Below are 23,795 nucleotides of genomic sequence, written 5' to 3'. Positions count from 1 at the left end.
CTAGGGCACTCCCCCACGCCCAGACCTGCTGTGACCACAGGGCAGGAGCTCCCCAACTGTAGTGCTCAAGACCACATCCTGGAGGCTGGGGGAGTCCCCGAACTCAGAAGTATCCCAAGGAGGCTGTTCTGGGACTGCAAGCCCTCGCTATAAAGCAAGATCTGCACCTCTTGCAACCTCAGGACTCCAGCAGGAGGAAGAACCTTCGTGCAGGTTGCAATTCTGCCTGTGACCTGAGGACTGGGAGGGGAACTCCAAAGCCATTTCTTCCCAGCCTCTTCCCCAAAGCAGCAGCACCCACAGCCACCTGCTCCCACAGCCTCGGGCTCAAATATCCACTCCTAGCCTTGCCTGGGGACCCACGGACCAGGAAGCTGCAATGCTGTTTTCCTCATGACTGCAGTCAGGACGCTAGTTTATAATCTAGTAAAAGGAAAAAATACCCTCCCCTCCCCCGCAGAAAAAAAAGCCACACTGGCAACATGACCCCTCAGTTCAGGGGCAAGAACTCTGAAAGGTAGGGGTGAAAAGAACCTGTTGCTCTATGGGCCTATCTTGTCTCCTCCAGGGAATTCTAAGATTTTCCCAAGAAAACAGATGCTGAGGGTAGGGGTGGGGCATGGAGAACAAGAATGGAGAGTGGGAGGTCATCCAAGCAGACAGGAGGTCATTCGAGCAGGTGGTCATCTGAGGGGCCTACCCTTCCACCGTGTGGAGGAACAGTCAGTTCCGAGCTGCAGGCCCAGGCTGGGAGGCAGGGGTCTGGGAAAGGCAGCCACAGCTTCTGGAAGCAGTGAGCTCACTGGGCACGGCTCCAGCCCTGCTGAGCTCACCAATCTCTCCCCAGAGGCCGGCCTGCCTCCAGCCAAGCCCAGCCCAGTCTGGCCACATGGGCTGAGATGCCTCAGCCAGAGGAACAAGCAGACCGAAGTTAATCAGCATTCCCAACTCGGGGAGAGGAGGCAGAGCCCTGGAGGCTGCGTCCAGGGCTGGGAGGCAGGAGGGCCCAGCCCACCGTCTCCTGTGGAGAGGAAATGTTAAAGCATAGAAAGTCCTGTCACAGTGAAAGCACAAAGCACAGTTAAAGTTTCAAAGAAGTTCAAGGGCCTGCAAATACCACTTCTAGGAATGAATGCTAAGAAAATGACCAAGGAGGTATGTGCAAGACAGCGGGTGATTTGGAAGCAGTGCCACGTCCACTGACGTGACCAGTTTACACATCGTCAGTGTGACTCATTACTGCCCAGCCATGAACATGATGTTTCGGAAGAACATATAATGGACATATGGAGAAGCTGCAAAATTCAGGAAAACAGTATAATCTTAGGTCACAAATCCGTCAAAAGATATGTTTCATATTTAAAAATATAAATGAAGGGGGGGGAGTTAAAAAAATAAAATAAAATAAAAGGTATGAATGGGAATGAATTTAGATGAGGCTTGAGCTGGTTCCAGCACCCAGCCACCTGACTCACTTCTCTTAGATCATTTGTTCCCTCAGGGCAGGTGAGCTTGCATCCCTGGCATATACTAGTATGTATGGCTCCTTTTGTGGTGGTTTTTTTTTTTTTTTCCAAGTATATGCACGTGTAAAAACACTGGAATTTAAGTGCTTATCACTAGGCAACTGGATTAAGAAAGATAATTTCCTTATGTGATTGTTTGTGTATTTTCCAACTTTTTTTTTTTTATAAAAATGTATTGCTAAAGTACAATTAGAAAAAAAATCCTATCCAAAAAGAGAAGTGAAAACACTAGGAAAAGGCAAGAACTGATTGCTAGTACATATTAAAAAGCAAAGACCCAATTGCCAGGTCCCGCAGAGGTGAAGAGCATCGTGAGGTGACAGGGTGCCTGTTCACACACTGCACATGCCCACCCACACCCAGTCCCAGGACACGTTCACACACACGCTCCCCAGGCGCAAGCACACAAACGTGCCTGCTCACCCAAGCGCCTGCTCCCCGCCCCTCACCTGCAGCGGAGTCCTGCAGAACAAGGTCCTCTAGCGTGGACCACTCTGTGTTCAGCCTCTTCACCAGTTTGTAGGCATTCACAGGGTGGGCCAGGTAGCCCTCGGGGTCAGCAGCCGACTTGCTGGTCAGGGCTTCCATTTTGCTGGCCCAGCTGTGGAACCAGAGGAAAAGGATTAATACACTCACCCCACCACATGGGTCTTGACCTGGGGTAATTTTCCTGGTGAGATGTAAGATGCTTTTCATCAAGAGGCAATAAGAAATGAATATAGCCCAGCCAGTGTGGCTCAGTGGTTGAGCGTTGACCTATGAACCAGGAGGTCACAGTTTGATTCCCAGTCAGAGCACATGCCTGGGTTGCAGGCTCAATCCCCAGTAGGGGGCATGTAGGAGACAGTACATTAATCATTAATGTTTCTCTCTTATCATATATGTGTTCTCTCTCTCTCTCCCCCTTTCCTCTCTGAAATCAGTAATATATATATATATATATATATATATATACACACACAGACACATACATACACACCGTATTTTTCGGACCATAAGACGCACCGGACCATAAGACGCACCAGTTTTTAGAGAAGGGAAATGAAGAAAAAAAGATTCTGAAACAAATAGTGTCCTAAAATATTTTATGTGCATTAAAACCCAACATCACAGTCATAAACACATGTAATCAACCCTGTAAAGTAAACAGCAGCATTTAGAACCATTTTAGAGCCGGGCAAGCACACAGAGACCACACAGAGCCGGGCAAGTAAAAAAACTTTTTTTTTACAGTATATGTGTAGGCTATATTTGGACCATAAGACGCAGGGACTTTTCCCCCCCACTTCTGGGGGGAAAAAAGTGCGTCTTATGGTCCAAAAAATACGGTATATATGAAGCCCTAGCTGATTTGACTTAGTGGATGGAGTGTCAACCTGCAGACTGAAGGATCCCAGGTTCAACTCCAGTCAAGGGCATGTGCCTAGGTTGTCAGTTGCAGGCTCCGTCCCTGGCCCCAGTTGGGACATGTGAGGGAAGCAATTGGTGTGTCTCCCTTCCACTGTCTCTGAAAATCAGTGGGAAAACATCCTCCAGTGAGGATTAACAAAAACAACAAAAATGAAAACATAACTCCCACAATCCTTCCAGCCCCTTAATCTAGATAAAATCTGGGGACCCCAATATATACAAAGAGACTCTTAAATAGAAAGGAAAAAGCAGAGTCCTCAGCCCACTAGAGCCACCCTGGACGACTGGCATGAAGTAACCGCCTGGCTTCCTCTTATGGGCATCCCCTGGGGGCAGGAGGGCTGGCTCAGGGCAGTTGTGGGGACCTGGGACATTGGACACCTCTTAATCTTGGAGAGTTTGGCTTCCTCCACCAGAATGTACTCCTTCAGGGACTGGACCAGGTCCTTTTCTGCGTAGATCAGGTCTGTCATGTGCCCTGCAGGGAGAGGAGAAAGAGCCAGTGAGAAATGGCTGAGAGCCGAAACCGGTTTGGCTCAGTGGTAGAGCGTCGGTCTGCAGACTGAAAGGTCCCAGGTTCGATTCCGGTCAAGGGCATGTACCTTGGTTGTGGGTGCATCCCCAGTGGGGGGTGTGCAAGAGGCAGCTGGTCGATGTTTCTCTCTCATCGATGTTTCTAGCTCTCTATCCCTCTCCCTTTCTCTCTGTGGAAAAAAAAAAAAATCAATAAAATATATATATATATATATATATATATATATATATATATATATATTTTTTTTTTTTTTTTTTTTTAAAGAGAGAGAGAGAAATGGCTGAGAGATGCCCAGTCCCCTTCCTTGGGGCAGAGAACATCCTCACAGAGGCAGGTCCCTGGGCCCCGAGCAGGTCAGCTCTCGGGGGGACTTGGAGTTAAAGGGGACGTAGGCACTCACATGGTCCTGGCCCCAGCTCCAGGAAGAGAGCTGAGGCCCTAGGGGATATGAGGTCAATGCACTGGGGGTGCCTTAGGAAAGAAACCCCAAATCTCATTCTTTCACCATCACACAGATGGGTCATGTCACTGGAGCTTGGATATCCTAGAACCTTCATCACATGGAAACAAGCTCTGAGTCTTTAGGCCAGAAGGAGAAGAGCTGGATCCACCAGCCTCAGAATGTTCTCTGTGCAGAACCATTCTCTGGTCTGGGCGAGAGATAGGAAGGCCAGGCAGCCCAGGAGGAGCCCTCACTTCCCAGGGAGGGCCCCCGGCTGAGACAGCGGGCTCCCCGACAACCAGGTCCTCAGGCCTCAGAGAGGAACTGGCAGCTCTGCGAGTCCCACTCCCCCCAGAACTGGTCAAAACCAGTGGGTGAGGCCATCTCACCCTGGCACTCGAGCCAAATATTGCTCAGGTAGGTGGTAGTCCTGTGGGTACATACCGATAGAGGTGAAGAATTCAGCCTGCACACAGCCCAGGACACCAAACCAGGCCACCAGCAACACGGACACCTGGAGTTCCATGGTCGCAAAGGGCAGTGTCTGCAAGGTGTTCAGTGACAGGCACTAGATCAACAGTAAAAAAAAAAAAAAAAAAAAAAATTAGGTGAGAAGACACATACACATGTGCACTGCACACATACACATTCAAACATGCAAAAACTCTGACTAGCACACAGAAGCTAAGGATACTCAGGGGATAAACCAGGGCCACGTGCCCTTGGGAAAGACTCTGCCCTCTTGGCTCCTGACAGCCGCTGGCAATATGTGAGAGCTAATTTTGGGAAAGCATGGTCACCTCTGGTTCTAACCATCGGTAAGTCTGAGATTCGGGCCCACACCTCCTTGTTCCACAGACTGCTTATCTGTTTCTGTCTTTATTTCCAACTCCCGTACCAAGACAGTACCAGGTGCTGGGGACCCAGATATCACACGCAGCCCCTGCCCGTAGAAGGCTGACATCAGAGGAGAGGCGGTGACAGAAAAGGACACCGACAGAATATTACTCCGGGCACCCACACCCAAAGTGAAGTGTACAGCTGACGGTTGGCCAGAACAGGAATAAAAACGGACCCCTGCCAGTCTGTACCTGGCCGCAGCAAGAGCAGTCCGGACTCTTGGCAGATGCTGTCCTCACTGGCAAGGCACCATTCATTAATATTTACTAAAGACTCACATACGCCGAAACCGGTTTGGCTCAGTGGATAGAGCGTCGGCCTGCGGACTGAAAGGTCCCAAGTTCGACTCCGGTCAAGGGCATGTACCTTGGTTGGGGGCACATCCCCAGTAGGGGGTGTGTAAGAGGCAGCTGATTGATGATTCTCTCTCATCGATGTTTCTAACTCTCTGTCCCTCTCTCTTCCTCTCTGTAAGAAAATCAATAAAACATATTAAAAAAAAAAAAAAAAAAAAAGACTCACATATGCCAGGCACTGCACTAGGCACACCAGATACAAAAGCACATCAGCCACAGAGGACCAAGCCCCAGGCTGTGCTGGGCTGTGCGGCTGATTTGGGTAAGAGGCCAGCTGCCCTCTCCTAACCAGCCTAGAAGACAGACCAGCTCTGAAGGCAGCAGGCACAACCTGGGCAAGCCGCGCTGGCAGGGGGCCTACGGACACCGCAGAGGCTTCGGGCGCCCGCCGTTTTAAGCTCAGCCACGCAGCCTGGGCGTGACGGAGCACCAGCACCCGTCCGAGCACACATCATGCAAATACCAACTGCCAGTCCCTCCTCTTCCTGCTATTTCAGCCAAGCCCCACAGGAAATTTACTTAAAGCAAACAAGGAAAATAAAGAAGATACAAATGCTCCCTCCCTCCCTGCCCTGCCCAGTGTGCTCAGTGGTCAGATCGTCTACACATTCCTCACCACCTTTTCCGAAGAAATTCTGGTCTAGGGCACGTACCTGGGTTGCAGGCTTGATCCCCAGCACCGCTTGGGGCACATGCAGGAGGCAACCAATCGATGTGTCTCACATCGATGTTTCTCTCTCTGTCTCTTCCACTCTCTCTAAAAATCAATGGAAAAAATATCCTCAGGTGAGGAATTAACAACAACAAAAAAGTGCTTCCCCCCAAAATGTAAGCCTCATCGAACATCTCTAGGTCTGAGCTGACTAATGTTAGGTCATCACACCCACCATTCCTCACCTCACCTTTTCTGAAGAAATTCCAATCCTCTACCGTCCAGGCAAGGCTCCAAGAAGCTCAGCCACAACCCCCACCCCCAAATGGGTTCTTGTATCAGAAAGAGGAGAGAAGAAATGACGTCATTGTGGTGTCCCTGCCCAATGTCTGCAGAGCCAGCAGCGCATACATCCGGGGCCCAGAGATACACGGGACAAGAGCTTTCAGCCCAGAATCCGAAGTCGGGTAGGGAGTATTAAGCTAAGGGGTACATCATGTGAGGGAAGCAGAGGAAAGCAAATCGCAGAGAGAAGGGGGGCGGGACTGGCTAGCTCTGAGGCAGGTCCGGGTCCTCCCTGTTGCAGCCACAGGTCTGCACCCAGCCTTGCCATACTGCATCTCCGCCCCAGGATTCCAGAAGGTCTTTCTTGTGGCTCACTCAGTCCTTTCCACAGGCGTGGTATCTGTTCCTTATCTCTCAGAGGCTTGACTAGCTCAGGAGAGCACGTTCTGTATGTTTGCAGGAGACCAGACCAGACGCGGCTGGAAGTGGGGGACCCCAGCGCTCCCCCCTGTGTGCTGACAGCTGCACGAGTTCAAGGGAGGGGGAAGCTTCTCCATTCCTTTCACACCGCCCTGGCGATACCGTCCACGGTCCATGCCTTACGGCACATCGGAAGAAGCACCCAGGTTCCTTCGTCATGCACATACCAACTGTCATTTCTCTGGAATGTGTTGCCTGGCTTAGACTGAGCCCATCCACTAATCCCAGCCTGGAGGCAGAGCTCCGAAGAATATCCGATAGGGTTCTGGGAAATGGCCTCCCAGGAGCCTGCAAAGTCCTGCTCTGAGGGAGGAGGGGGACAACTCTGCTGGCCCAGAGAGTGAGACACCCCCAAGGAGCCCCCGAACCTCTACAATCAACACTGTCATCGCAGGCACGGGGGCCCCGGAGCCCCCCATTTCTCCTGGTCTTAGGCCCCTGGACACTAAAGGCTTTGTACAAAAAGGGTCAGGCTGGGCGGAAGCAACATCCAAGACAGGCTGTGCCCCACAGTGTGGGCAAGGCCAGCCACCCACATGCCAGCCCATCCCTACTCATACTTGTACTTAGAGCTTACTTGGACAGAGTAGGTAGGAGTTTGTGTGCTGCCCTGTGCCCCGCCCCCCCCCCCCCCCAAGGGCTGCTGGAAGCCCTCCCAGGTGCCCTCAGAAACCCATGTTGGCCTGGAAATGGGCAACATGAACCCTCTTTTTATGATAAAGTAGCGCTGAGCCAGAACAAAAAACCAGCACTGAGTTGTATTGGAGCTGCATCCCGAGTTTAGAACCATGTCTGGCCCATATCAGGTACTCAACAAACAATACTTCACCTCAGATTTGTTCAAGTTAGGAAACTACCACAACAGAAGACTGTGCATTTCTTCCCTACAGTGGATTGTTGTGGATTGCATAAGAATGGATACCATATGCATATTAGCATGGAGTGAAGATCAAAGCATACTGTTAAGTGAGAAAAGCAGGCTCCCAAACATATATACTCTATGATTTCGTTTTACAAAGAAAAATATGTGTGTGTGTGTGTGTGTGTGCGCGCGCGCGCGCGCACATATATATGTAAATTTATAAATACACACATTCATATGCAAGAAGAAAGTCATAAACCTAGTTGTAGCTTGGAGAAACACTTTTATCTTCCTCCTTATGCTTATTTGTATTACCTAAACTTTCTACAAGGAAAGTTGAAACACATTTTCTAATACGCTTAAAATGAAAAGAAAACGAAGCAGGCCCTCTCCAGTGGCCTCCAAACTGGCAACATCGCCCTCCCCCCCTCCGGTTTGGACCCCCACCGGGAGGTACTCCAAGTCCTGCCAGCACCTCGGTGACAGTGACCCGCCCACCAGATGACTGGCACAGCTTGTGAGCACAAGGCAATTCCAAGACATACAATCAGAGTCCCCAACAAGCCTTCTCTTTGGAAAGGACGTTTACAACCTGGCCAGACAGCCGCGGAAAGATGTTTCCAGCTGCAAACCAGCAGCGAGCGGCCTTAGCTTCTCCCCTTACCTCATCAGGCAGAAACCTCTGCCAAGCTCCCAGCTGCGGCCCAAATGCAACAGCTTGCCTTCGAACAATATATTTTAACAGCCTAGAGACAGAACATGGGTTTGCCGAGAACAGGTCTTGCTTGGCACCGAACAAGAGGCTGCCTGCCTTCTGCGAAGGAGCCAAACCTGCCTGGACCGGGCTCCCCACAGTGGCTCTGCCTCCCAGCTCCGGGATGGAAAAGTCAAGAGGACACGGGAAACAATTGTAATAATCTGAGCAATAAAGATTTATTAAATTAAAACACACACACACACACACACACACACACACACACAAAAAGTCAGGAAGACAGGCTTGCTCAACCTAGACTTGTGCAGAGGTTCCAGCAGGCCGCGCCAGGCCCACAGCTGTTGTCACTGGCGTGCGGGGAAGGATGGGAGGCACCCTACCCTCCTCACCTGATGTCATGCCTCAGTCATCACCTGGTCTGAGCCATCCCCAATTCCGCCTACTGCCACGCTGGCCCCCGCCTGCACTGCTTTCTCATCTCATCTGGCCTCCCACCCACCTCTGCTCTGCAAGGCAGCCAGCATGCTTTACTGCAGCCCCTCCTTCAGTCTCAGTCTCCCCAAGAGCCCTCCATAGGCTCTCCAGTGCCCTCAGGATAAAGTCTAAACTCCTCAGCCGTAAGAGCCTTTTGAACTCCGCGTGACTTGGCGCCACTGCCTTCACCAGCCCCATCTCATGACTCCAGGTTTCATACCTTCGACTACTACCTCACAGGAAAATACCGTCCTTCACGGGGAACCTAACAAAGCTAGGTGCTCATCTCTGTCTGTCTCTACACTCTCTCTGTCCCGTCCATGAGCACATAGATGCGTACGTCCCACTTGGGAACCATCAACGCCACAGTCTCCTGCGTCAGTAAACAAGCAATGGAGCAGCAGAGAAGGCTGTAAAGATCGACCTGCAAAAGCCCAGTTGGTTATTCAGTCACTATCTTGGCAGAGACTTGGCAGTCTAGGTGAGGCTAGCTCCCAAAAAGGAACTCCGCACAAGGACACAGTCTGCATGCCCCTGGATTGGATGCACCTGACATACTGTCTCAACCTCTCTTGGCCTCACCTAGCTCCTGGACCACTGACCCGCCTCTGACCAAGTGGAGGAGACCGTCAGGCTCCCAGTCTCTGGCTCTTCCCACTACGTTGGGACTCCAGTGACATGCCACATCCACCTTCCCAGTGGCTGCTGGAGGGCCCTGGCAGTGCACCCCAGGAGCAGGGAGAGTTAACTCCTCCTGAGACAGCTCTGACCAGCGAAGGGCAGAAGGGAGAGGAGGTCAGCAGACGAATTTCCTCTCCAGGCCTCCACTGAGAAACTGTCCTGCCACGCGGACTTTCTGTAGAGCTCGCCCAGGGATGGCCCACATGGCTGAGCAACTGGTGCCGCTCTGTGCAGACCGGGCAGCTTGCTAAAGCACCATCCTGAATTTGCTTCCCATCCTTTGCTGCCTCAGTTGCCTTTCCCTCACTCTGGCTGCCCTGCAAGTGCACCTTCCAACGAAGCATTCAGCACGTAAGCTCTGCCTTGGGCTGGTTTATGGGAACTAGGCTAAGATAACCACTATATTTATTTCCAAAAACCTTTCATCTCTACCTTCTAATCCTCACCCAAATCTTGTAAACAAGATTATCATCTCCATTTCAGCTATCTATATATGATATATAAAAGCCCAGTAACCCTTAGGGTGAAACGACCAGAATGACCAGTCGCTATGGTGTGCACTGACCACCAGGGGCAGGACGCTCAGTGCAGGAGCACCGCTCAGCCAGAAGCCAGCCTCTCCTGACTCCATAGCAGCACTAAGGAGAGGTGAGCCAAGCAGTAAGGAGCGAGCAGGCAGGTGGGAAAGAGCGAGCAGGTGGGCAGTTATGAGCAAGGCAGGTGGTTAGGAGTGAGGGGTCCCAGATTGTGAGAGGGTGCAGGCAGGGCTGAGGGACTTCCCCTCCCTCTCCCTACCCCCGTGCACGAATTTCGTGCATCAGGCCTCCAGTAGATCGATAACTGAGGCTTAGCATTTCCTGCACATCTGGCACACTACAGGAAATCACTGGCAGAGCTGAGACTCAAACCCAAATCATACTTTCCACTAGATACTGCTGCCATTCACTCCTCCTCAGTAACATCTGTTGGCTTACAGCACAAGGGCCTCCCAAAAAGGGGAGCCACACTTAGCCCTGGTTCAGCAGGCCTGCTCTGGTCAAGGACTTCATTGTGACTCACAGAGCAACTTCATCATATCTGTGGTAGACAGTAACATGACCCAAAAGTCAGGAACAGAGTGCCCTGAGTGCAGGTGATAGACACCCCTGCCCTAGACACCCATCACGAATGACCTCCCAAATGACCAGCCAGTCCAGCTCAGGGCAAGGCAGTATAGTCCAGTAGGCAGGCACACCCACCCTGGGGCCAGACAGCCCCGATTTAAATCTCAGCTCCACCATGACTTGCTGGCTTTGTGACCATAATGCTATGGTTCTCTCAGCCTCATCTATATAATGGTGACAATGTTAGGACCTTCATTTCATAGGGCTGCTGTGAGGACTGAATGAGATGACAGAGGTCGGTGGGCAGCCCAGCAGCACCAGGCACAATTTATACCAGTCATCAGCATCAAGGGTACTGCAGGAACATCAGTAGGCCCGAATCAGCCAGCTGTCCAGCTGGCCCCTGGAGAGGAAGAAGGTCCAGTCTAGGGATCAGTGAAGATGAAAACAAGGCAAAAACTGGGCAACCTCCAGGTCCCAGGAGTACTAAAAGAGAGGAAACATTCGTTCAGGAAAGAGGGGAGTTAGGGGTAAAGCAGCACACTAGCCAACAGGGAATAATAACCCTGGGACTGGTCCATTCCTGGCTCTCTGTCTCACCAAGGAAGGGCAGTTCTCTGGCCAAAGCCAGGGCGCTGGGCCAATTCTCTAGGAGCCCATGTATCTCTATGCCTCTGACCTGCTCACTCCCAAGTTCCTACACGTACAAGGCCTAAGGATCTTGGCCACACCCTGGCCCTCAGGAGTTGTAGGTACAAAATAGGCTGTATTCTAGCAAGCACTTGCTGAAAGGGTTAGGGCAGTGGCTGGTCTGTGATCAGGCTCAGACGGATCCTACGTGAGCCGGAGGAGTCACCACCCAAACACTTAACTTAATCCTCCGAGTTGCAGTGATACCACTTTAAGCTCTCTTCCACAACACAGCTCCAAGAAGTCTAGGCTATATTTTTCACTTCCCTCTGCTCTAAGAATAAAAACTATATCCCTCCTTCCACGTCCCCAGCACAAACCCAAGGCCACAGGAGCCACCAGCCAGCCCTCTCAGCTCTAGGACAGGCTGGTGTCCCGGCCTGGAGAGCTTCAAAAGTCCAAGTTGCTAGATTTGAGCAACTTTCTGGATCCAGCTGCACGTGCCTGCATCACAGCATGTCCTGCCAACCTCCATCTGCATAAAATTAAACTCTTGACAGATCCCAGGATCCAGGGACACACCCACCAGCCCCATGCACACTATCAGCCAACGTGGCCACATATGGGCCTCAGACCCTCCCAATAATGTAGGAGGGGGAGGGCAGAGTCAAAAAGTATGGCTCTCTACCAGATCCCCTCAACCCACTCATTCCTCAGGGCTGCACCCTCGCAGTCTCTCCATCTGATAAGCTTCTGGGCTCCTCCCCTGGCACAGGGCCAGCTGCCAGCGTGAAGCAACAATCTCAGAGAGATTATGAGCTCCCCATGGGCAAGAATAGTGCTGCCACCTCCTCCTCCTCCTCCACCCTCCTTCCGGCCCCAGGCATGTTCTAAGCAAAAGCCAGGCTCACAGGATATACTCGGTAAACAGAGATCAGCTATGGCCAGGCTAAACCAGCAGAGTAAATACTCTCCTGGGCATCCCACTTTGGAGCCTGCAGCAGGGTAGAGGGGCCTATCAGAAGCCACAGACTAGTCATCACCATGTCTGCCTGCGGAGCCCTATGGTGGCCCAGGATGACAGCATCTGGGGGTGAGGCCCCCAGCCAACCCACTCCATCCCTTGCTACGTGGCTTCCTTGGCAGGGCCACTCAGTGGACACGCTTGGCCGTCTGAGAATAAGGAGGCTCTACAAGAAAAGGAGTCACAGCCCAGAGATCTGGCGAGCAGAAGAGGCGAAAAAAGAAGCTGAGCCCCGAGGCCCAGAACCACAGTGCGAGAGCGCACGGCACCCTGGACCCTTCGGGAGCAGTTTAAGCACAAGCCACAGGAAGTCTTGGTTCGCTTCCTAGAGAACTAAACTATGGGATCTATTGCCCCAGATGTGGCACGGGCTGAGAAGAAGCAACAGCTTGCAAAAACATCCTATAAGCGCCGAGGTGAGCAGGGGATCTCTGCAAACTCTGAGGCACTTGAGAACGTCCTGAGCCACCAAGTGACATTCCCCCTCCCTCGTTCCCAGGGCCAGGATCTCCTGCAGAAGGACTGAGGCTGCCAGGCTTCCAATGGCTTCCATTGAGAAACACAAGGTGTCACTCTCCAGCAGAAGACACAGATCTCAGCCTTGGTAGGGACCCTGCTGTCCTATAGCATCTTAGAGATGTCCCATTGGAATGCAGAGGCCCGGGCCCGCCCCTGTGGCCCCGGTCCACTCTCCTGTTGCAAGGGCTTCACTGAGCACCCTCCGAGGCTCCATGCGAGGCACTGTCCCCTCACTTGGAGCTCTTGTGGACGGGGTCCATGGGCAGCTACCCCCAAGTGTCCCTTCTCCCATCATTTTGCCAGGGGGCTGCTCCCTTACACAGGCTGCTCCTCTGCCCAGGCTATCCTATGGTATATTCAGCCTTCATCTGACCCTTCCCTTTAGTAAGGTACCTCCTCCAGGAAGCCCTCTGGCCTGAAGCATCCCGTCCTCTACCCACTGCCCGAAGCCGGTGTCCCCTCCCAGCACCACACTCACCACACGGCTCTGAGCCTGGGCTTCCCAGTCTTCCAGTCCAGCCGGTCTGCGCCCCGGGCCAGCAGCTCCTTACGGTTTCTGACACTGAAGGGTCCGTTGGTTGGGTGAGTTAGCAGGAATCACAGGTTTCCGCAGCTGTTGAGGGAAAACATTCGAAAGGGATGCCTGGAGCGGGGAGAAAACACGCACAACTTTCTCCTAGGACAGCCCGTCTTGTAACGGGCGCCCAGCCGGCGGGTCCGACTCAGACCCCAGCCTTCGCCCTCTGCCCCTTCGCAGGGAGGCAGACGGCCCTCCCTCCCCAGAAGCGGCCCCTCGGGGACCAGCCTCGGCCAGGCCGCCTTCCCGGGAGCTGACAGCGCGGGCGGCCCGGCTCCCCGCCCCCGGCCGCCGGGGGACGGCAGGAAGGGCGCGCCGACCTCCCCGCCCCGAGCCCCGGCGGACAGGAACCCAGGCGGGAGCGGACACGGGCGGGGGGCGCGGGGCTGCGCTGGGGACGCGCGGCGGCCCCGGGACCCCCGGCCCGCGCCCCGGCCCCGCCGCCGCGGCCCCGGCCCCGCGGCGGGGGGCGTGCGGCGCGATCGGGCCGGCGGGCGGCGCACTCACCTGGCTGGACACGCGCCGCGCCCGGCGTTTCCAGAACCTCCCGCGGCGGCCCGGCCCGCTCGGCGCCTCCTCCCGGCGGCTCCGCCTCCTCCCGGCCGCAGCGGCTCCGCCCGCTTGAGCCGCTGCCACGTCCCCACCTCCCGCCGGCCCGCCCGGCCCTGGCCCCGCGCCCCAGGCTCTCCGCCGAGGGTCCCGCCGCCCGCGCCCCCCGCGCAGCCCGGCCGCCGGAGCCGGGAGCCGGAGCCGGAGCCGGAGCCGGGAGCCGGGAGCCCGGAGCCGGGAGCCGGGAGCCGGCCTCGGACAGCGGGAGCCACTGAGCGTCCTTCATGCCGCCGGCCGCCCGCCGCACGTACTCCGCGCCCGCACCCCCTGGGACTCCCCTGGGGTTCCGCCTCCCGCTCCCCAGCCCCGGGCGGCTGCAGCGGGGCCCACGCCCCATCCCATCCTGGCCCCGGGCTGTGGGGGCGTCCCTGGCCGCTGGCTCCCTCCCCTGGCCTCAGTGTGCCCGTTTCCTTGGAGATCCTGCAGGGGACACAGCTCTCCTATGGCCCCTGCCCATCCTCCCCTCGGGCAGGTGTGCGGGAGGGGAGGGGAGGGATAGGGGAGGTGGGAATGTCCCCTGGAGCCGGAGCAGGGTATCAGGGGAAGGGACAGAGCAGGGGAGAAGGCCCCGAAGAAGGCTGGGGACCTGGTGCCACCCCCAGGGCCATGCTCCCGAAGGGATTCGGACTGTCCCCCGCTCCTGGGTTAGGCACCCCTCCTGGTTTATGTGTGGGTAATGGATTAATGGGGAAGAGGGAGGGTAGGTGTGGGTACACTGGGGCCAACCCTCGGTTTGCCCAAACCCTTCCATACTCCACAGGCCAGAAACAGGGGATGCCTCCTCCAGCCCGTCCAGTCCTGGAGGGAAGGAAGGCGGGGATGCAGCAGACCTCGGCCTGAGCGGGAGGAGGCCCTGGTTCCCACGCCTGCTCTCATGAACCTTCCCGGTCATGAATGAGGGGAAACTCGTCTGAGAATCTCATCAGGGAGCTCGCCCGGAGTGGGAGGGGCGCAGCCTCTGCCCAGGCGCCCTGGGGATGTTCCCTGTGGCAAGCTGGCCAAGCTGGCAGCCCGGGTCTGGGGAAGGCACGGGCACACACACCAGTATACACCACGCACATAAAACACAGAACAAGCACTGATCTGGCCTGAGCCCGCCGCTTGCCTGAGCTCAGCTCAGCCAAACAGAAACATTCCTGCATCTGCTGTATCCTGTTAGGCCACCCTCTCTCTGCCCAGATCCTCCCCTCCTCTCCTTCTCAGGAGCTTGTCCTGAGGTTCTTGCTCCCCCTCTCAACTGGATCCTTCCCTTGACCTATAAATATGTTCAAGCCTGTACTATGGGGGGGAAACACAAACACACACACACACACAACAACCCCTCACTCAAACCCACCAACTGCTACAGTGTCTCTCTCCTCGATCACAGCAAATTTCTCTGAAAGAGCCCTTTGTCTCCTCATCCTCACCTCTCTCCCACTCCTCAGCCCCCTCACCACACCGAACCAGGTCTCAGAACATTCTCTGTAACCGACAAGTCCCTCAGTTCAATAACTACTCTGAAGTCCTCATCTGTCAAAGCAACGTCTGACCACTGCTTCCCCAGAGCACTCATGTCCCCTGGTTCCCGCCACCCTCTCCGGCCGCCTCTGCCCAGGCTTCCTGCCCCCCAGCACATTCTCCTCTCCACTTCTCCCCGTTAGCCAGTAAAGGAGGGGGCTCCTCCACGCTCAGGCCTGCAGGGCCCTCTTCTCCTCCTCTCTGTCTATAATGTCTTCCTATACACAGGTGACACAAACGTCTCTCTACCCCAGCCCTGACGCCTGAGCTCCAGACTCACATCACTGACTGCAGGGTCTATGTCTCCACTTGAGTGTCCTCAGGCACCTCAATGGCAAAATGTCCAACACTGGGCTCATGCTCTCTCCCCTGCCCCTCCACACCTCTCACGTTCCCTGCTTCACTGATGGAGCCACACCTCTGCCATCGGTCACCTGATCAGAAGCCTGTGAGTCATGCCTTCTGCCTCACCCCCTGACCCTATCCTCCCATACCCCACATCCGTTCAATCCTACCACCTAAATGATGTCTCTCTAGTCCATCCATTTCTGCCCATCCTCTCCCACGTGGATGCTTGTAACAGTGTCTGAGCTGGCCGCCCTCCGCCATTATTGTTTCCTCGCACCCCCCTCCGCTCTGCTGCCACAGTGCTGTCCTCAGAATGCAGGCTCGAACCCATTGCTCTCAGCTTAGTAAATGGCACCATCCTTTCGAACAACCCTAAAAGCAGTTTGGCCCTTGCCCACTTCTCTAGCTACACTGTCCTTCCTCCAGGCCCTGTCATGGCCATTCTTCCCCACCCACTCCCAGGCCTTGGCTATGCTGTTCTTTCAGTCTAGAAACTTCTCCCTCCTTCCCTACTGAATCCTCCTGATCCCCTCAGAGGGATTTTCCTCACTTCCCTGACCAGACCAGAGCCTCCTAGAACAGCTGCTTATGCCCTGTGTGCTTTGTAAGACTCGCCACAGTTTATGTAGTTGAATGATTTTTTACAGAGAGGAAGGGAGAGAGATAGAGAGCTAGAAACGTCGATGAGAGAGAAACATTGACCGGCTGCCTCTTGCACACCCCCCACCGGGGATGTGCCTGCAATGAAGGTACATGCCCCTGACCGGAATCGAACCTGGGACCTTTCAGTCCGCAGACCGACGACCACTGAGCCAAACCGGTTTCGGCTGATTAATATTTTTTTTATATTTTATTGATTTCTTACAGAGAAGAAGGGAAAGGGATAGAGAGTTAGAAACATCGATGAGAGAAAAACATCAATCAGCCACCTCCTGCACACCCCCCACTGGGGATGTGCCTGCAACGAAGGTACATGCCCTTGACTGGAATCAAACCTGGGACCCTTGAGTCCTCAGGTCGACGCTCTATTCACTGAGCCAAACCGGTTTCGGCTGATTGATTAATATTTACCCCACCACCACCACCACCACCACCACTGGCCTGGGAGCTGCAGGAGTGCATAGTTATATGTGGTTTTGTCTATCATCGTATCCCCAGCCCCTACCACAAATAAATATTTGCTGCCTACATGGAGGGATGGGTGTCTCCTTAATGCCTCGTTCCACACAGCAGTTGTCAAAGGTCTGGCTAAGGCCTCCACGGGGCCTCAGAGTCCTGGACCCCATTCATTCCTCAGCGTCTGCACCCCCTCTTCTCTTATAAAGGTACTTTTCATTGGATTTAGGGCCCAGGAGGTAATGAGAATAACCTCATCACATGATCCGTCACTTAATTTATCTGCTAAGTCCCTTTTCCAAATAAGGTCACATTCACAGAGGTAGGTATTAGGACATAGGCATACCTCTTTAGGGGCCATCATTCAGCACAGTACACTTGACATTCCCTCATGCCCCACACAGGCTACTGGAGCCCTGCAAATCCATGACTCTTGGGTATGAATCTCCAGGCCAGGCCCATTGCAGACCCACCTAGCCTTTGTCTTTGGCCACTCAACAGGAAACCTCATGATCTCCCCAACATCTCACAGTCATTTCCATCTTCTTCCCCAGCACATTCCCATATTGAAGCTCTTCCCTAGAGGATCTCCGTCCATCCACGGCTTTCCATTCCTGTGGCCACAGCCCAAATTCAGGACACCACCGTCTCACATCCGTCATCCTCACTGGCCCACAGCTCCTACTTAACTCCCTCTCTCCTTTCTGCACTCCACAAGCAGAGTGCTACATTAACAGTGTGATTCTGATCATGCCATTTCCATATATAGAACCCCTCAAAGGTGTCTCTGCCCCCAGGATGGTCACAGATCTCGCCATGGCTATCAGTCCCCTCTATCCAGCCCTGATAGCCTCTCTTATCATGTGCAACCTCGAACTCGATGCTCCAGCATCCCTGGCATTCCAAAGTTCCATGTCGTTCTTCCTGCCTGGAACACTTCCCGCCCCAAAGCTGTTCCTCTGAAAGCCTCCATGGGCCCAGCCCGAGCCGGGCTCCCACACAGGCCCCATGGCTCCTCCTGGATGACTTCCATGCCTGCCACCGGGCACCGTCCATGTCTACTTCCGTCACCACTTCCCCTTCCCGGAGGGAAGCTGCCCCTGTCCTGTTCGGCACCGTGTCTCCAGCTCTAGCAAAGGGCCCGGTGCCCAGGACCTCAGCAGGGAGTGGGAAGCAAAAGTACAGGAAGGAAGGAAAGAGGAAAGGAAGGAGGGAGGGAAGGAAGGAAGAAATGAATGAATGCATGAGCACCCCTGACCCCTGTTACCTCCGGCAGGCCTCGCTAAACACACCAGTTGTGTGTCGCTGACTGAGTAAACAGCCACGTTACACTTCTTTTCCCCAAATCCGTTGTGTAGACAAAGCCACACCTCCCTTCTGGCAATCACTCTGCTGTGTTCATTCATACATTCATTCCACAAACATTTGCTGGGGACAGTTGAGCCCCTGGAGGGGGTTCGGGGGCCACGGATGTCAAAGAAGCTCTATCTAGTGGGGGAAACTAGCAGGAGGACAGAGACCCACACAGCAACCTTGTCCAGGGAGGAAAAGGCTTCTGGTCGGAGGTGCTGCCTGTCTGGTCCCAGTCCGAGAGCGCCTCCTCAAGCTCAGGCTCAGGTACGGATGGCCGCCTTTGACCCTGGCCTGGCTAAGAGTACGCAAGTGAAGCCCTACTTTCAGGCTGTCCCTACGTGACGTCACTGGGCAATGGCTCCTCCAAACAGGCTAGACTTGGCTCCCTATCCCCTCCCTCCCCGGGGAATGTCTCTTCAGAACAGACGGCAAAAAATATCTGGGCCAACCTCGAAGGAACTGAATGAATGGAAGGGCAGGTAGGTGCGAGCCTTCCCTTTATTTTTATTTTTTTCTTTCTCATTTTTTTATTTTATTAAGGTATTATATGTGTACATACCTTACCAATCCCCACTCCCCATGCCTTCCCTTTAAACAGAGGTCTCCTCAGCCTGCCCGACCTCTGCCTTCTCCATTCACCCGTGATCCTTCCCTGGGGAAGGGGAGAGGGACAGACTCCACTGCTTGGCACGGAGGCCTGCCTGACTGCTGGTAACTCATGGAGGCCCTGGAAACCACCACAGCAGCCGGAGGCCTGGTCCCTCCATGGAATTCCCAGGAGCAGAGTCCCCAGGATTAGCCAATGCCACACAGAGAGAAGTGTGTGTGTCAACACAGTCAGCACACAGCCATTCACTGGACTAAGGGACCAACTCTCCTCTCCCAAGGTCCTCCCCTGAGGGATCCAAGAAAAGGCAGGTGTGTCCCAGTTGACCCAGAGCTTTGACTCCAGGAGGATGGCAGAGGGCAGAAGGTGCAGCTTGAGTGGAGCCACCTAGTGGTGGCCCTACTGCTTCAGAATTAGAGCCTGGCACTGGACCCCGGGAAGGAAAAGGTAACATCCCCAGGAGCCTGTGGGGCCAGCCCTGAACTGGCCAAGTGTGTTCCCAGAGACTGCCTCCACCACCACACACACACACACACACACACACACACACACACACACACACACGGTGTGTGCATAATGGAGCCGGCCCCACAGAATGGCTACAAGTCCCCTCCCAGCTGCCTCCACCAAGGGCTCCTGCAGCTAAGTGAGCTGAGCCAGCTCAAGCTGGGCTGTCATTACAGGGTGGAGAGAGGCGGTCCAGGGCCTTCTGGAGCTGTAATTACCCATCAAGTCCAGGGCAGGCCCCACACAGCGGGCTTAGACTTTGGCCTCCTCACCCTGCCCTCCTGCCTTCTGTGGGCAAGAAACTTCTAGAGTAGTGCACATGCCCAGAGGGACAGAAGATAGTTAGGTATGGTGCTTACAAATCTTGATATTTTGATGCACAGAGTGTAAAGCATACTTTTGAAATGATTATTACTACAATACATAAGCCCTCTGCACCCCCTGCCCATCCCTCCTTCCCCAGCCTTGAACCCAAGTTGAGGCTGGGTGGGGATTAGAAATGGGCGAGGATGAGGTGAGAGGTGGGGATAGCTATTGGACATCTGACTTAGCTCCTGTTTAAAAGGTTGGGAGTTCAGCCAAAACCGGTTTGGCTCAGTGGATAGAGCGTCTGCCTGGGGACTGGAAGGTCCCGGGTTCGATTCCGGTCAAGGGCATGTACCTTGGTTGCGGGCACATCTCCAGTGGGAGGTGTGCAAGAAGAGGCAGCCAATCGATGATTCTTTCTCATCGATGTTTCTAGCTCTCTATCCCTCTCTCCTCCTCTCTGTAAAAAATCAATAAAATATATTAAAATAAATAAATAAATAAATAAATAAATAAATAAATAAAAGGTTGGGAGTTCAGTGATTTGGCTATTTTTTCGGGCCTCATCAAACTGTCAGGAAGCCAGTAGAAGTAGAGGAGAGGGGAGAAATGAGAGGTGAGATTCCAGAGGTCTCAGGGGCAGATCATCTGAGACTTCGTGGGCCGCAAAAAAAGGGGTTTAAGTATGATGGTGAGGTTAGCAAGCAGCACTCGAGTTACAGTCAGACCCTAGATGGCTTGGCTCAGTGGATAGAGTGTCGGTCTGCGGATTGAAGGGTCCCAGGTTCGATTCCAGTCAAGGGCATGTGCCTGGGTTGCAGACTCAATCCCCAGTTGGGGGCGTGCAAGAGTCAGGTGATCAATGATTCTCTCTCCTGTGATTACGTGGAGGTAGTGATTTTGTACAAATAAGCAAAGGATACCCCCTTTTTAATTCATTTTATTTTCACCTACTGGCAAGTTGTTGTAATGGATATGCAAATCTTCAACGTCTGGGATAGGAACGGAGCCCAGCGTTTGTGCACTAAAGGATTTACACAACTTGATTGGGCTAGGGCCTCTCAGGGACAGACTGACTGACAGCCGCCTCATTCCAAAAAGGACATGAGGGGCCTTACGAACATGTATCACTACAGCGAGAGGAAGTGCATCGGGCGGCTAATGTAGGAAACGAGACGCAGGGAGAAGAAGGGTGGTGTCAATGCCAAGGCCATCATTACATAGGTGGCTACCGTAGAGTGGAAGGCGTCTGGCAATTGAGGAAACCAGACGTTGTGATTAGGATTCCATGTCAGTCTGGAGCCTTGAAGTGTGCCGGTGTGTTCTCTGGGGGTGGCCAGCTTGCAGTGTGGGAGCTGCCACGCATTGCCTTCAGCGGGGCCTACTCAGGGGCAACAGGGATGTGGGATCCAAAGTGGCAAAGACCCCATTTTGGGTGAGGAGGAGGGCCTCACCTTGAAGAGGGAGCTCAGAATGGGGAGCAAAGTATTCAATGAATATTTATTGAATGAATGAATGAATGAGTGAGTGAATGGACATGGTCCTTCCTCTTTATTAATTCTTAAATATACTCGCTTCTCTCAATATGCATTATCATACCCCAGTCCGGGTCACCATCAGCTTTTTTCTTTCTTTTTCATTAATTAACCCTCACCTGAGAATATTTTCCCCATTGATTTTTAGAGAGAGTGGATGGGAGAGAGGAAGCGGTGAGGGGAAGAGAGAAAAACATCAATGTGAAAGAGACACATCAATTGATTACCTCCCACCCCACCCCCGACTGAGTCCAGGGATTGGACCTGAAATCAAGTACGTGCCCTTGACCAAAAATCGAACCATTCAGTGTGGGGGTTAACGTTCTAACCACTGAGAAATGCTGGCCAGGGCATCAGCTTTCATCTAGACTCTGCAGCAGCCCCCTCCAGGCTCTGCCCCCTCTTCTCCCCCCACCCCTGCAGTAGGCAGACTGGTTGCTCTTCCTGAATCCCAAGTCAGATCCTGCTCCTTCCTGACCTTAATTTATTATTATTTCAATACTCACTGGAGGATATTTTTCCATTGATTTTTAGAGAGAGTGGAAGAGAGAGGAAAGATAGAAAGAAATGTGAATGTGAGAGAAACACATTGATTGGTTGTCTCCTGCACACGCCCTGACCAGGGCCTGGGCAGGGGAGGAGCCTGCAACCTACGTACCTGCCCTTGAACACAATCGAACCCGAGACCCTTCCGTCTGTAGGCTGTCACTCTATTCACTGTGCCAAACCAACTAGTGACCCTTCAATCACTACCTCCACGTAATCACAGGAGCCTGTCACCTGGGTGGCTGAGGCCTGTGTGTACCTTCAACTAGCCTGCCCGTGTCAGCTCTGGCTGTGGCTCTGACTCCCCCGGTCCTCTGAGGAGACACCATCACTCCAACTTGCTGGTGAGCCCTGTCTCCTGTCCCTGTGGGACACTGCCCAGGACTCCGACCCACCCGGGAGGCCAGGGCCCTCATTCCTCCAGAGGCCCTGACTACCTCACACCACATCAGACATATTCCAACAAACCCACATCCTATCTAAGGGCATCTTATGGTTACCCAGTAAGAACATGGCTAGTTTCCATGGTATAATGTTACATCTGCTAGCATTTAGTATTTATATTTTATTTTTTTAGCTTTCTAAATGTTTTCCTGTTTCCATGTTTTGCATGAACCTGTAAGAAGCTTAATGATTACTGTGCCTCTAATGCCTGAAAGACAAAACAACTTAACAAGTCTCTATTGGGAGAGTACACACACACACACACAAACACACACACATAACGCACGCACACGTGCTCGTGGGCACACACATACATGCACTGAGGGATGTGTGTGCATGCATGATCTTGTGGGACTTGGCTTCTCACATGAGTAGGAAGAAGTTCTGTGCTCTGTATTCTGGTTCTGCCTTTAACCATGACTCTGAATCAGAAATTCTGATGTTGCTTTGAACCAGAATCTGACCTTATCCCTGACCCTGAACCAGCCAGTTGAAGTTTGATGTCAGGAAAGTGTCCATCTCCATCATCTGCAGGAATTGGGCCTCAGGAAAGCAGGGATGGCTTAGACAGGGCTGCTCCTGCCTGAAGAGTGAGTGACCCAGATGGCTGAGGTGGAGAGGTGTCTTTCCCACAGTGCCTGGGCGTCAGACCCTCCTGTACACTAGCAACCTTCAGGGCAAGCAGTGCCCTCTCACTCCAACAGTCCCCAACAGCTCTAGGCCAGGCCTCATCAATCCTTGGGATTTTCTCTAACTCCATCCCGGGTCCCCAGCAGTTATGTTTTCCACAGGAAAGACTGAGAACTCGGGAATTCTGCTGCTGCTCTGGCCCTGCTAAGCTGCATCGGCAAAAATGATGTGGCCAGCAGAGGGCGCATAGAGCCCATCGTGGAACACCCTGTCAGAGGACCAGTCCCAGTCTTATTGAAAGAGCCTCTCAGGGACTGATCCTGTGCCCTACCCCTCCCACTTGCTAAGGGTTAGCTGGGACCTTTGCCTAGAATTCTAAAGCATGAGCAACTGAGGCAGACAGTGATGTTTACCAGGCGCTAGGGAATGACTCAATGCTGGGCCCTGCAGTGGTGGAAAAGACAGGGAGGATGTGGGAGGTTCCCAAACCCGTTACTCAGCCGTGGGTGACAGGGCCCTTCATAGTCAGGTAGGTTGGTTTGCAGCCTTACTAACGAAGGGCTAGAATGCAGTGAAGTTAGGTAAGGAGATGGAGAAGGCCATCGATAGGACCCAGGATACCTAGAATATACCTGAGCCCCTTAGAGAGAGATCAAAGGAGCAGGAACAAGCAGTCCTCATCTGGGTTTCTCTGCTGCTCTGAGCTGCTTCTGTGACTGGGCAGCTAATCTGTGGAGTTCTCTCCTTGTGCCAGGTGTGACCTAACACTTGACGGACACCATCTGTGCTGGATGGCTTCTGCTTGTCTCTTCAGATGCTCCGCCTTTCTCCTCATTCCACTCTGTGCCCCTGGCTGCCGAACCATATGGATGGCATCAACAGGATCTCCTGCCCTGTGACTTCTGATTGGGTTTAAGCAATTGGCGGTATCAAGAAAAGGTCAGCTGGAGGGAGGAAATGGACTTTGGGGAAGTTGCCCGAAGCCTACTGGGGAGCCTGGCTCAGCGACTGGTCTGGCCTCGGAACACTCTTTGAGCCCCCCCCCCCTCCCCCACCTCCTACATCCCACTCCTAGCCATGATGAGGGGCAGCCAGGCCATCTGTCCTTCCACACTGGATCACT

The 23,795-nt window shown here is 53.5% G+C and overlaps 1 protein-coding gene across 3 annotated transcripts in view; it reads right to left on the bottom strand.

Annotated features, from left to right (window-relative positions):
• Window positions 1-13,800, bottom strand: part of P4HA2 (prolyl 4-hydroxylase subunit alpha 2) — a 35,248-nt gene extending 21,448 nt beyond the window's left edge. For all 3 annotated transcript variants that reach the window (XR_014795230.1, XM_084886639.1, XM_084886638.1), the window contains exons 1-5: window positions 13,679-13,800; window positions 13,073-13,207; window positions 4,358-4,481; window positions 3,318-3,414; window positions 1,976-2,127 (exon numbers count right to left, since the gene is read on the bottom strand). Coding sequence is in view for 2 of the 3 variants with exons in the window: in XM_084886639.1 (XP_084742765.1) it covers window positions 1,976-2,127; window positions 3,318-3,414; window positions 4,358-4,439 (331 nt within the window). In the remaining variant the exon portion in view is untranslated. The remainder of the gene's footprint in view (window positions 1-1,975; window positions 2,128-3,317; window positions 3,415-4,357; window positions 4,482-13,072; window positions 13,208-13,678) is intronic.
• Between the last annotated feature and the right edge of the window lie 9,995 nt (window positions 13,801-23,795).

Source organism: Pipistrellus hanaki (genome assembly GCF_964339955.1).
Source record: "Pipistrellus hanaki genome assembly, chromosome: 5".
Classification (NCBI taxonomy): Eukaryota; Metazoa; Chordata; class Mammalia; order Chiroptera; family Vespertilionidae; genus Pipistrellus; species Pipistrellus hanaki.
This window is presented reverse-complemented; position numbering and strand designations above follow the sequence as displayed.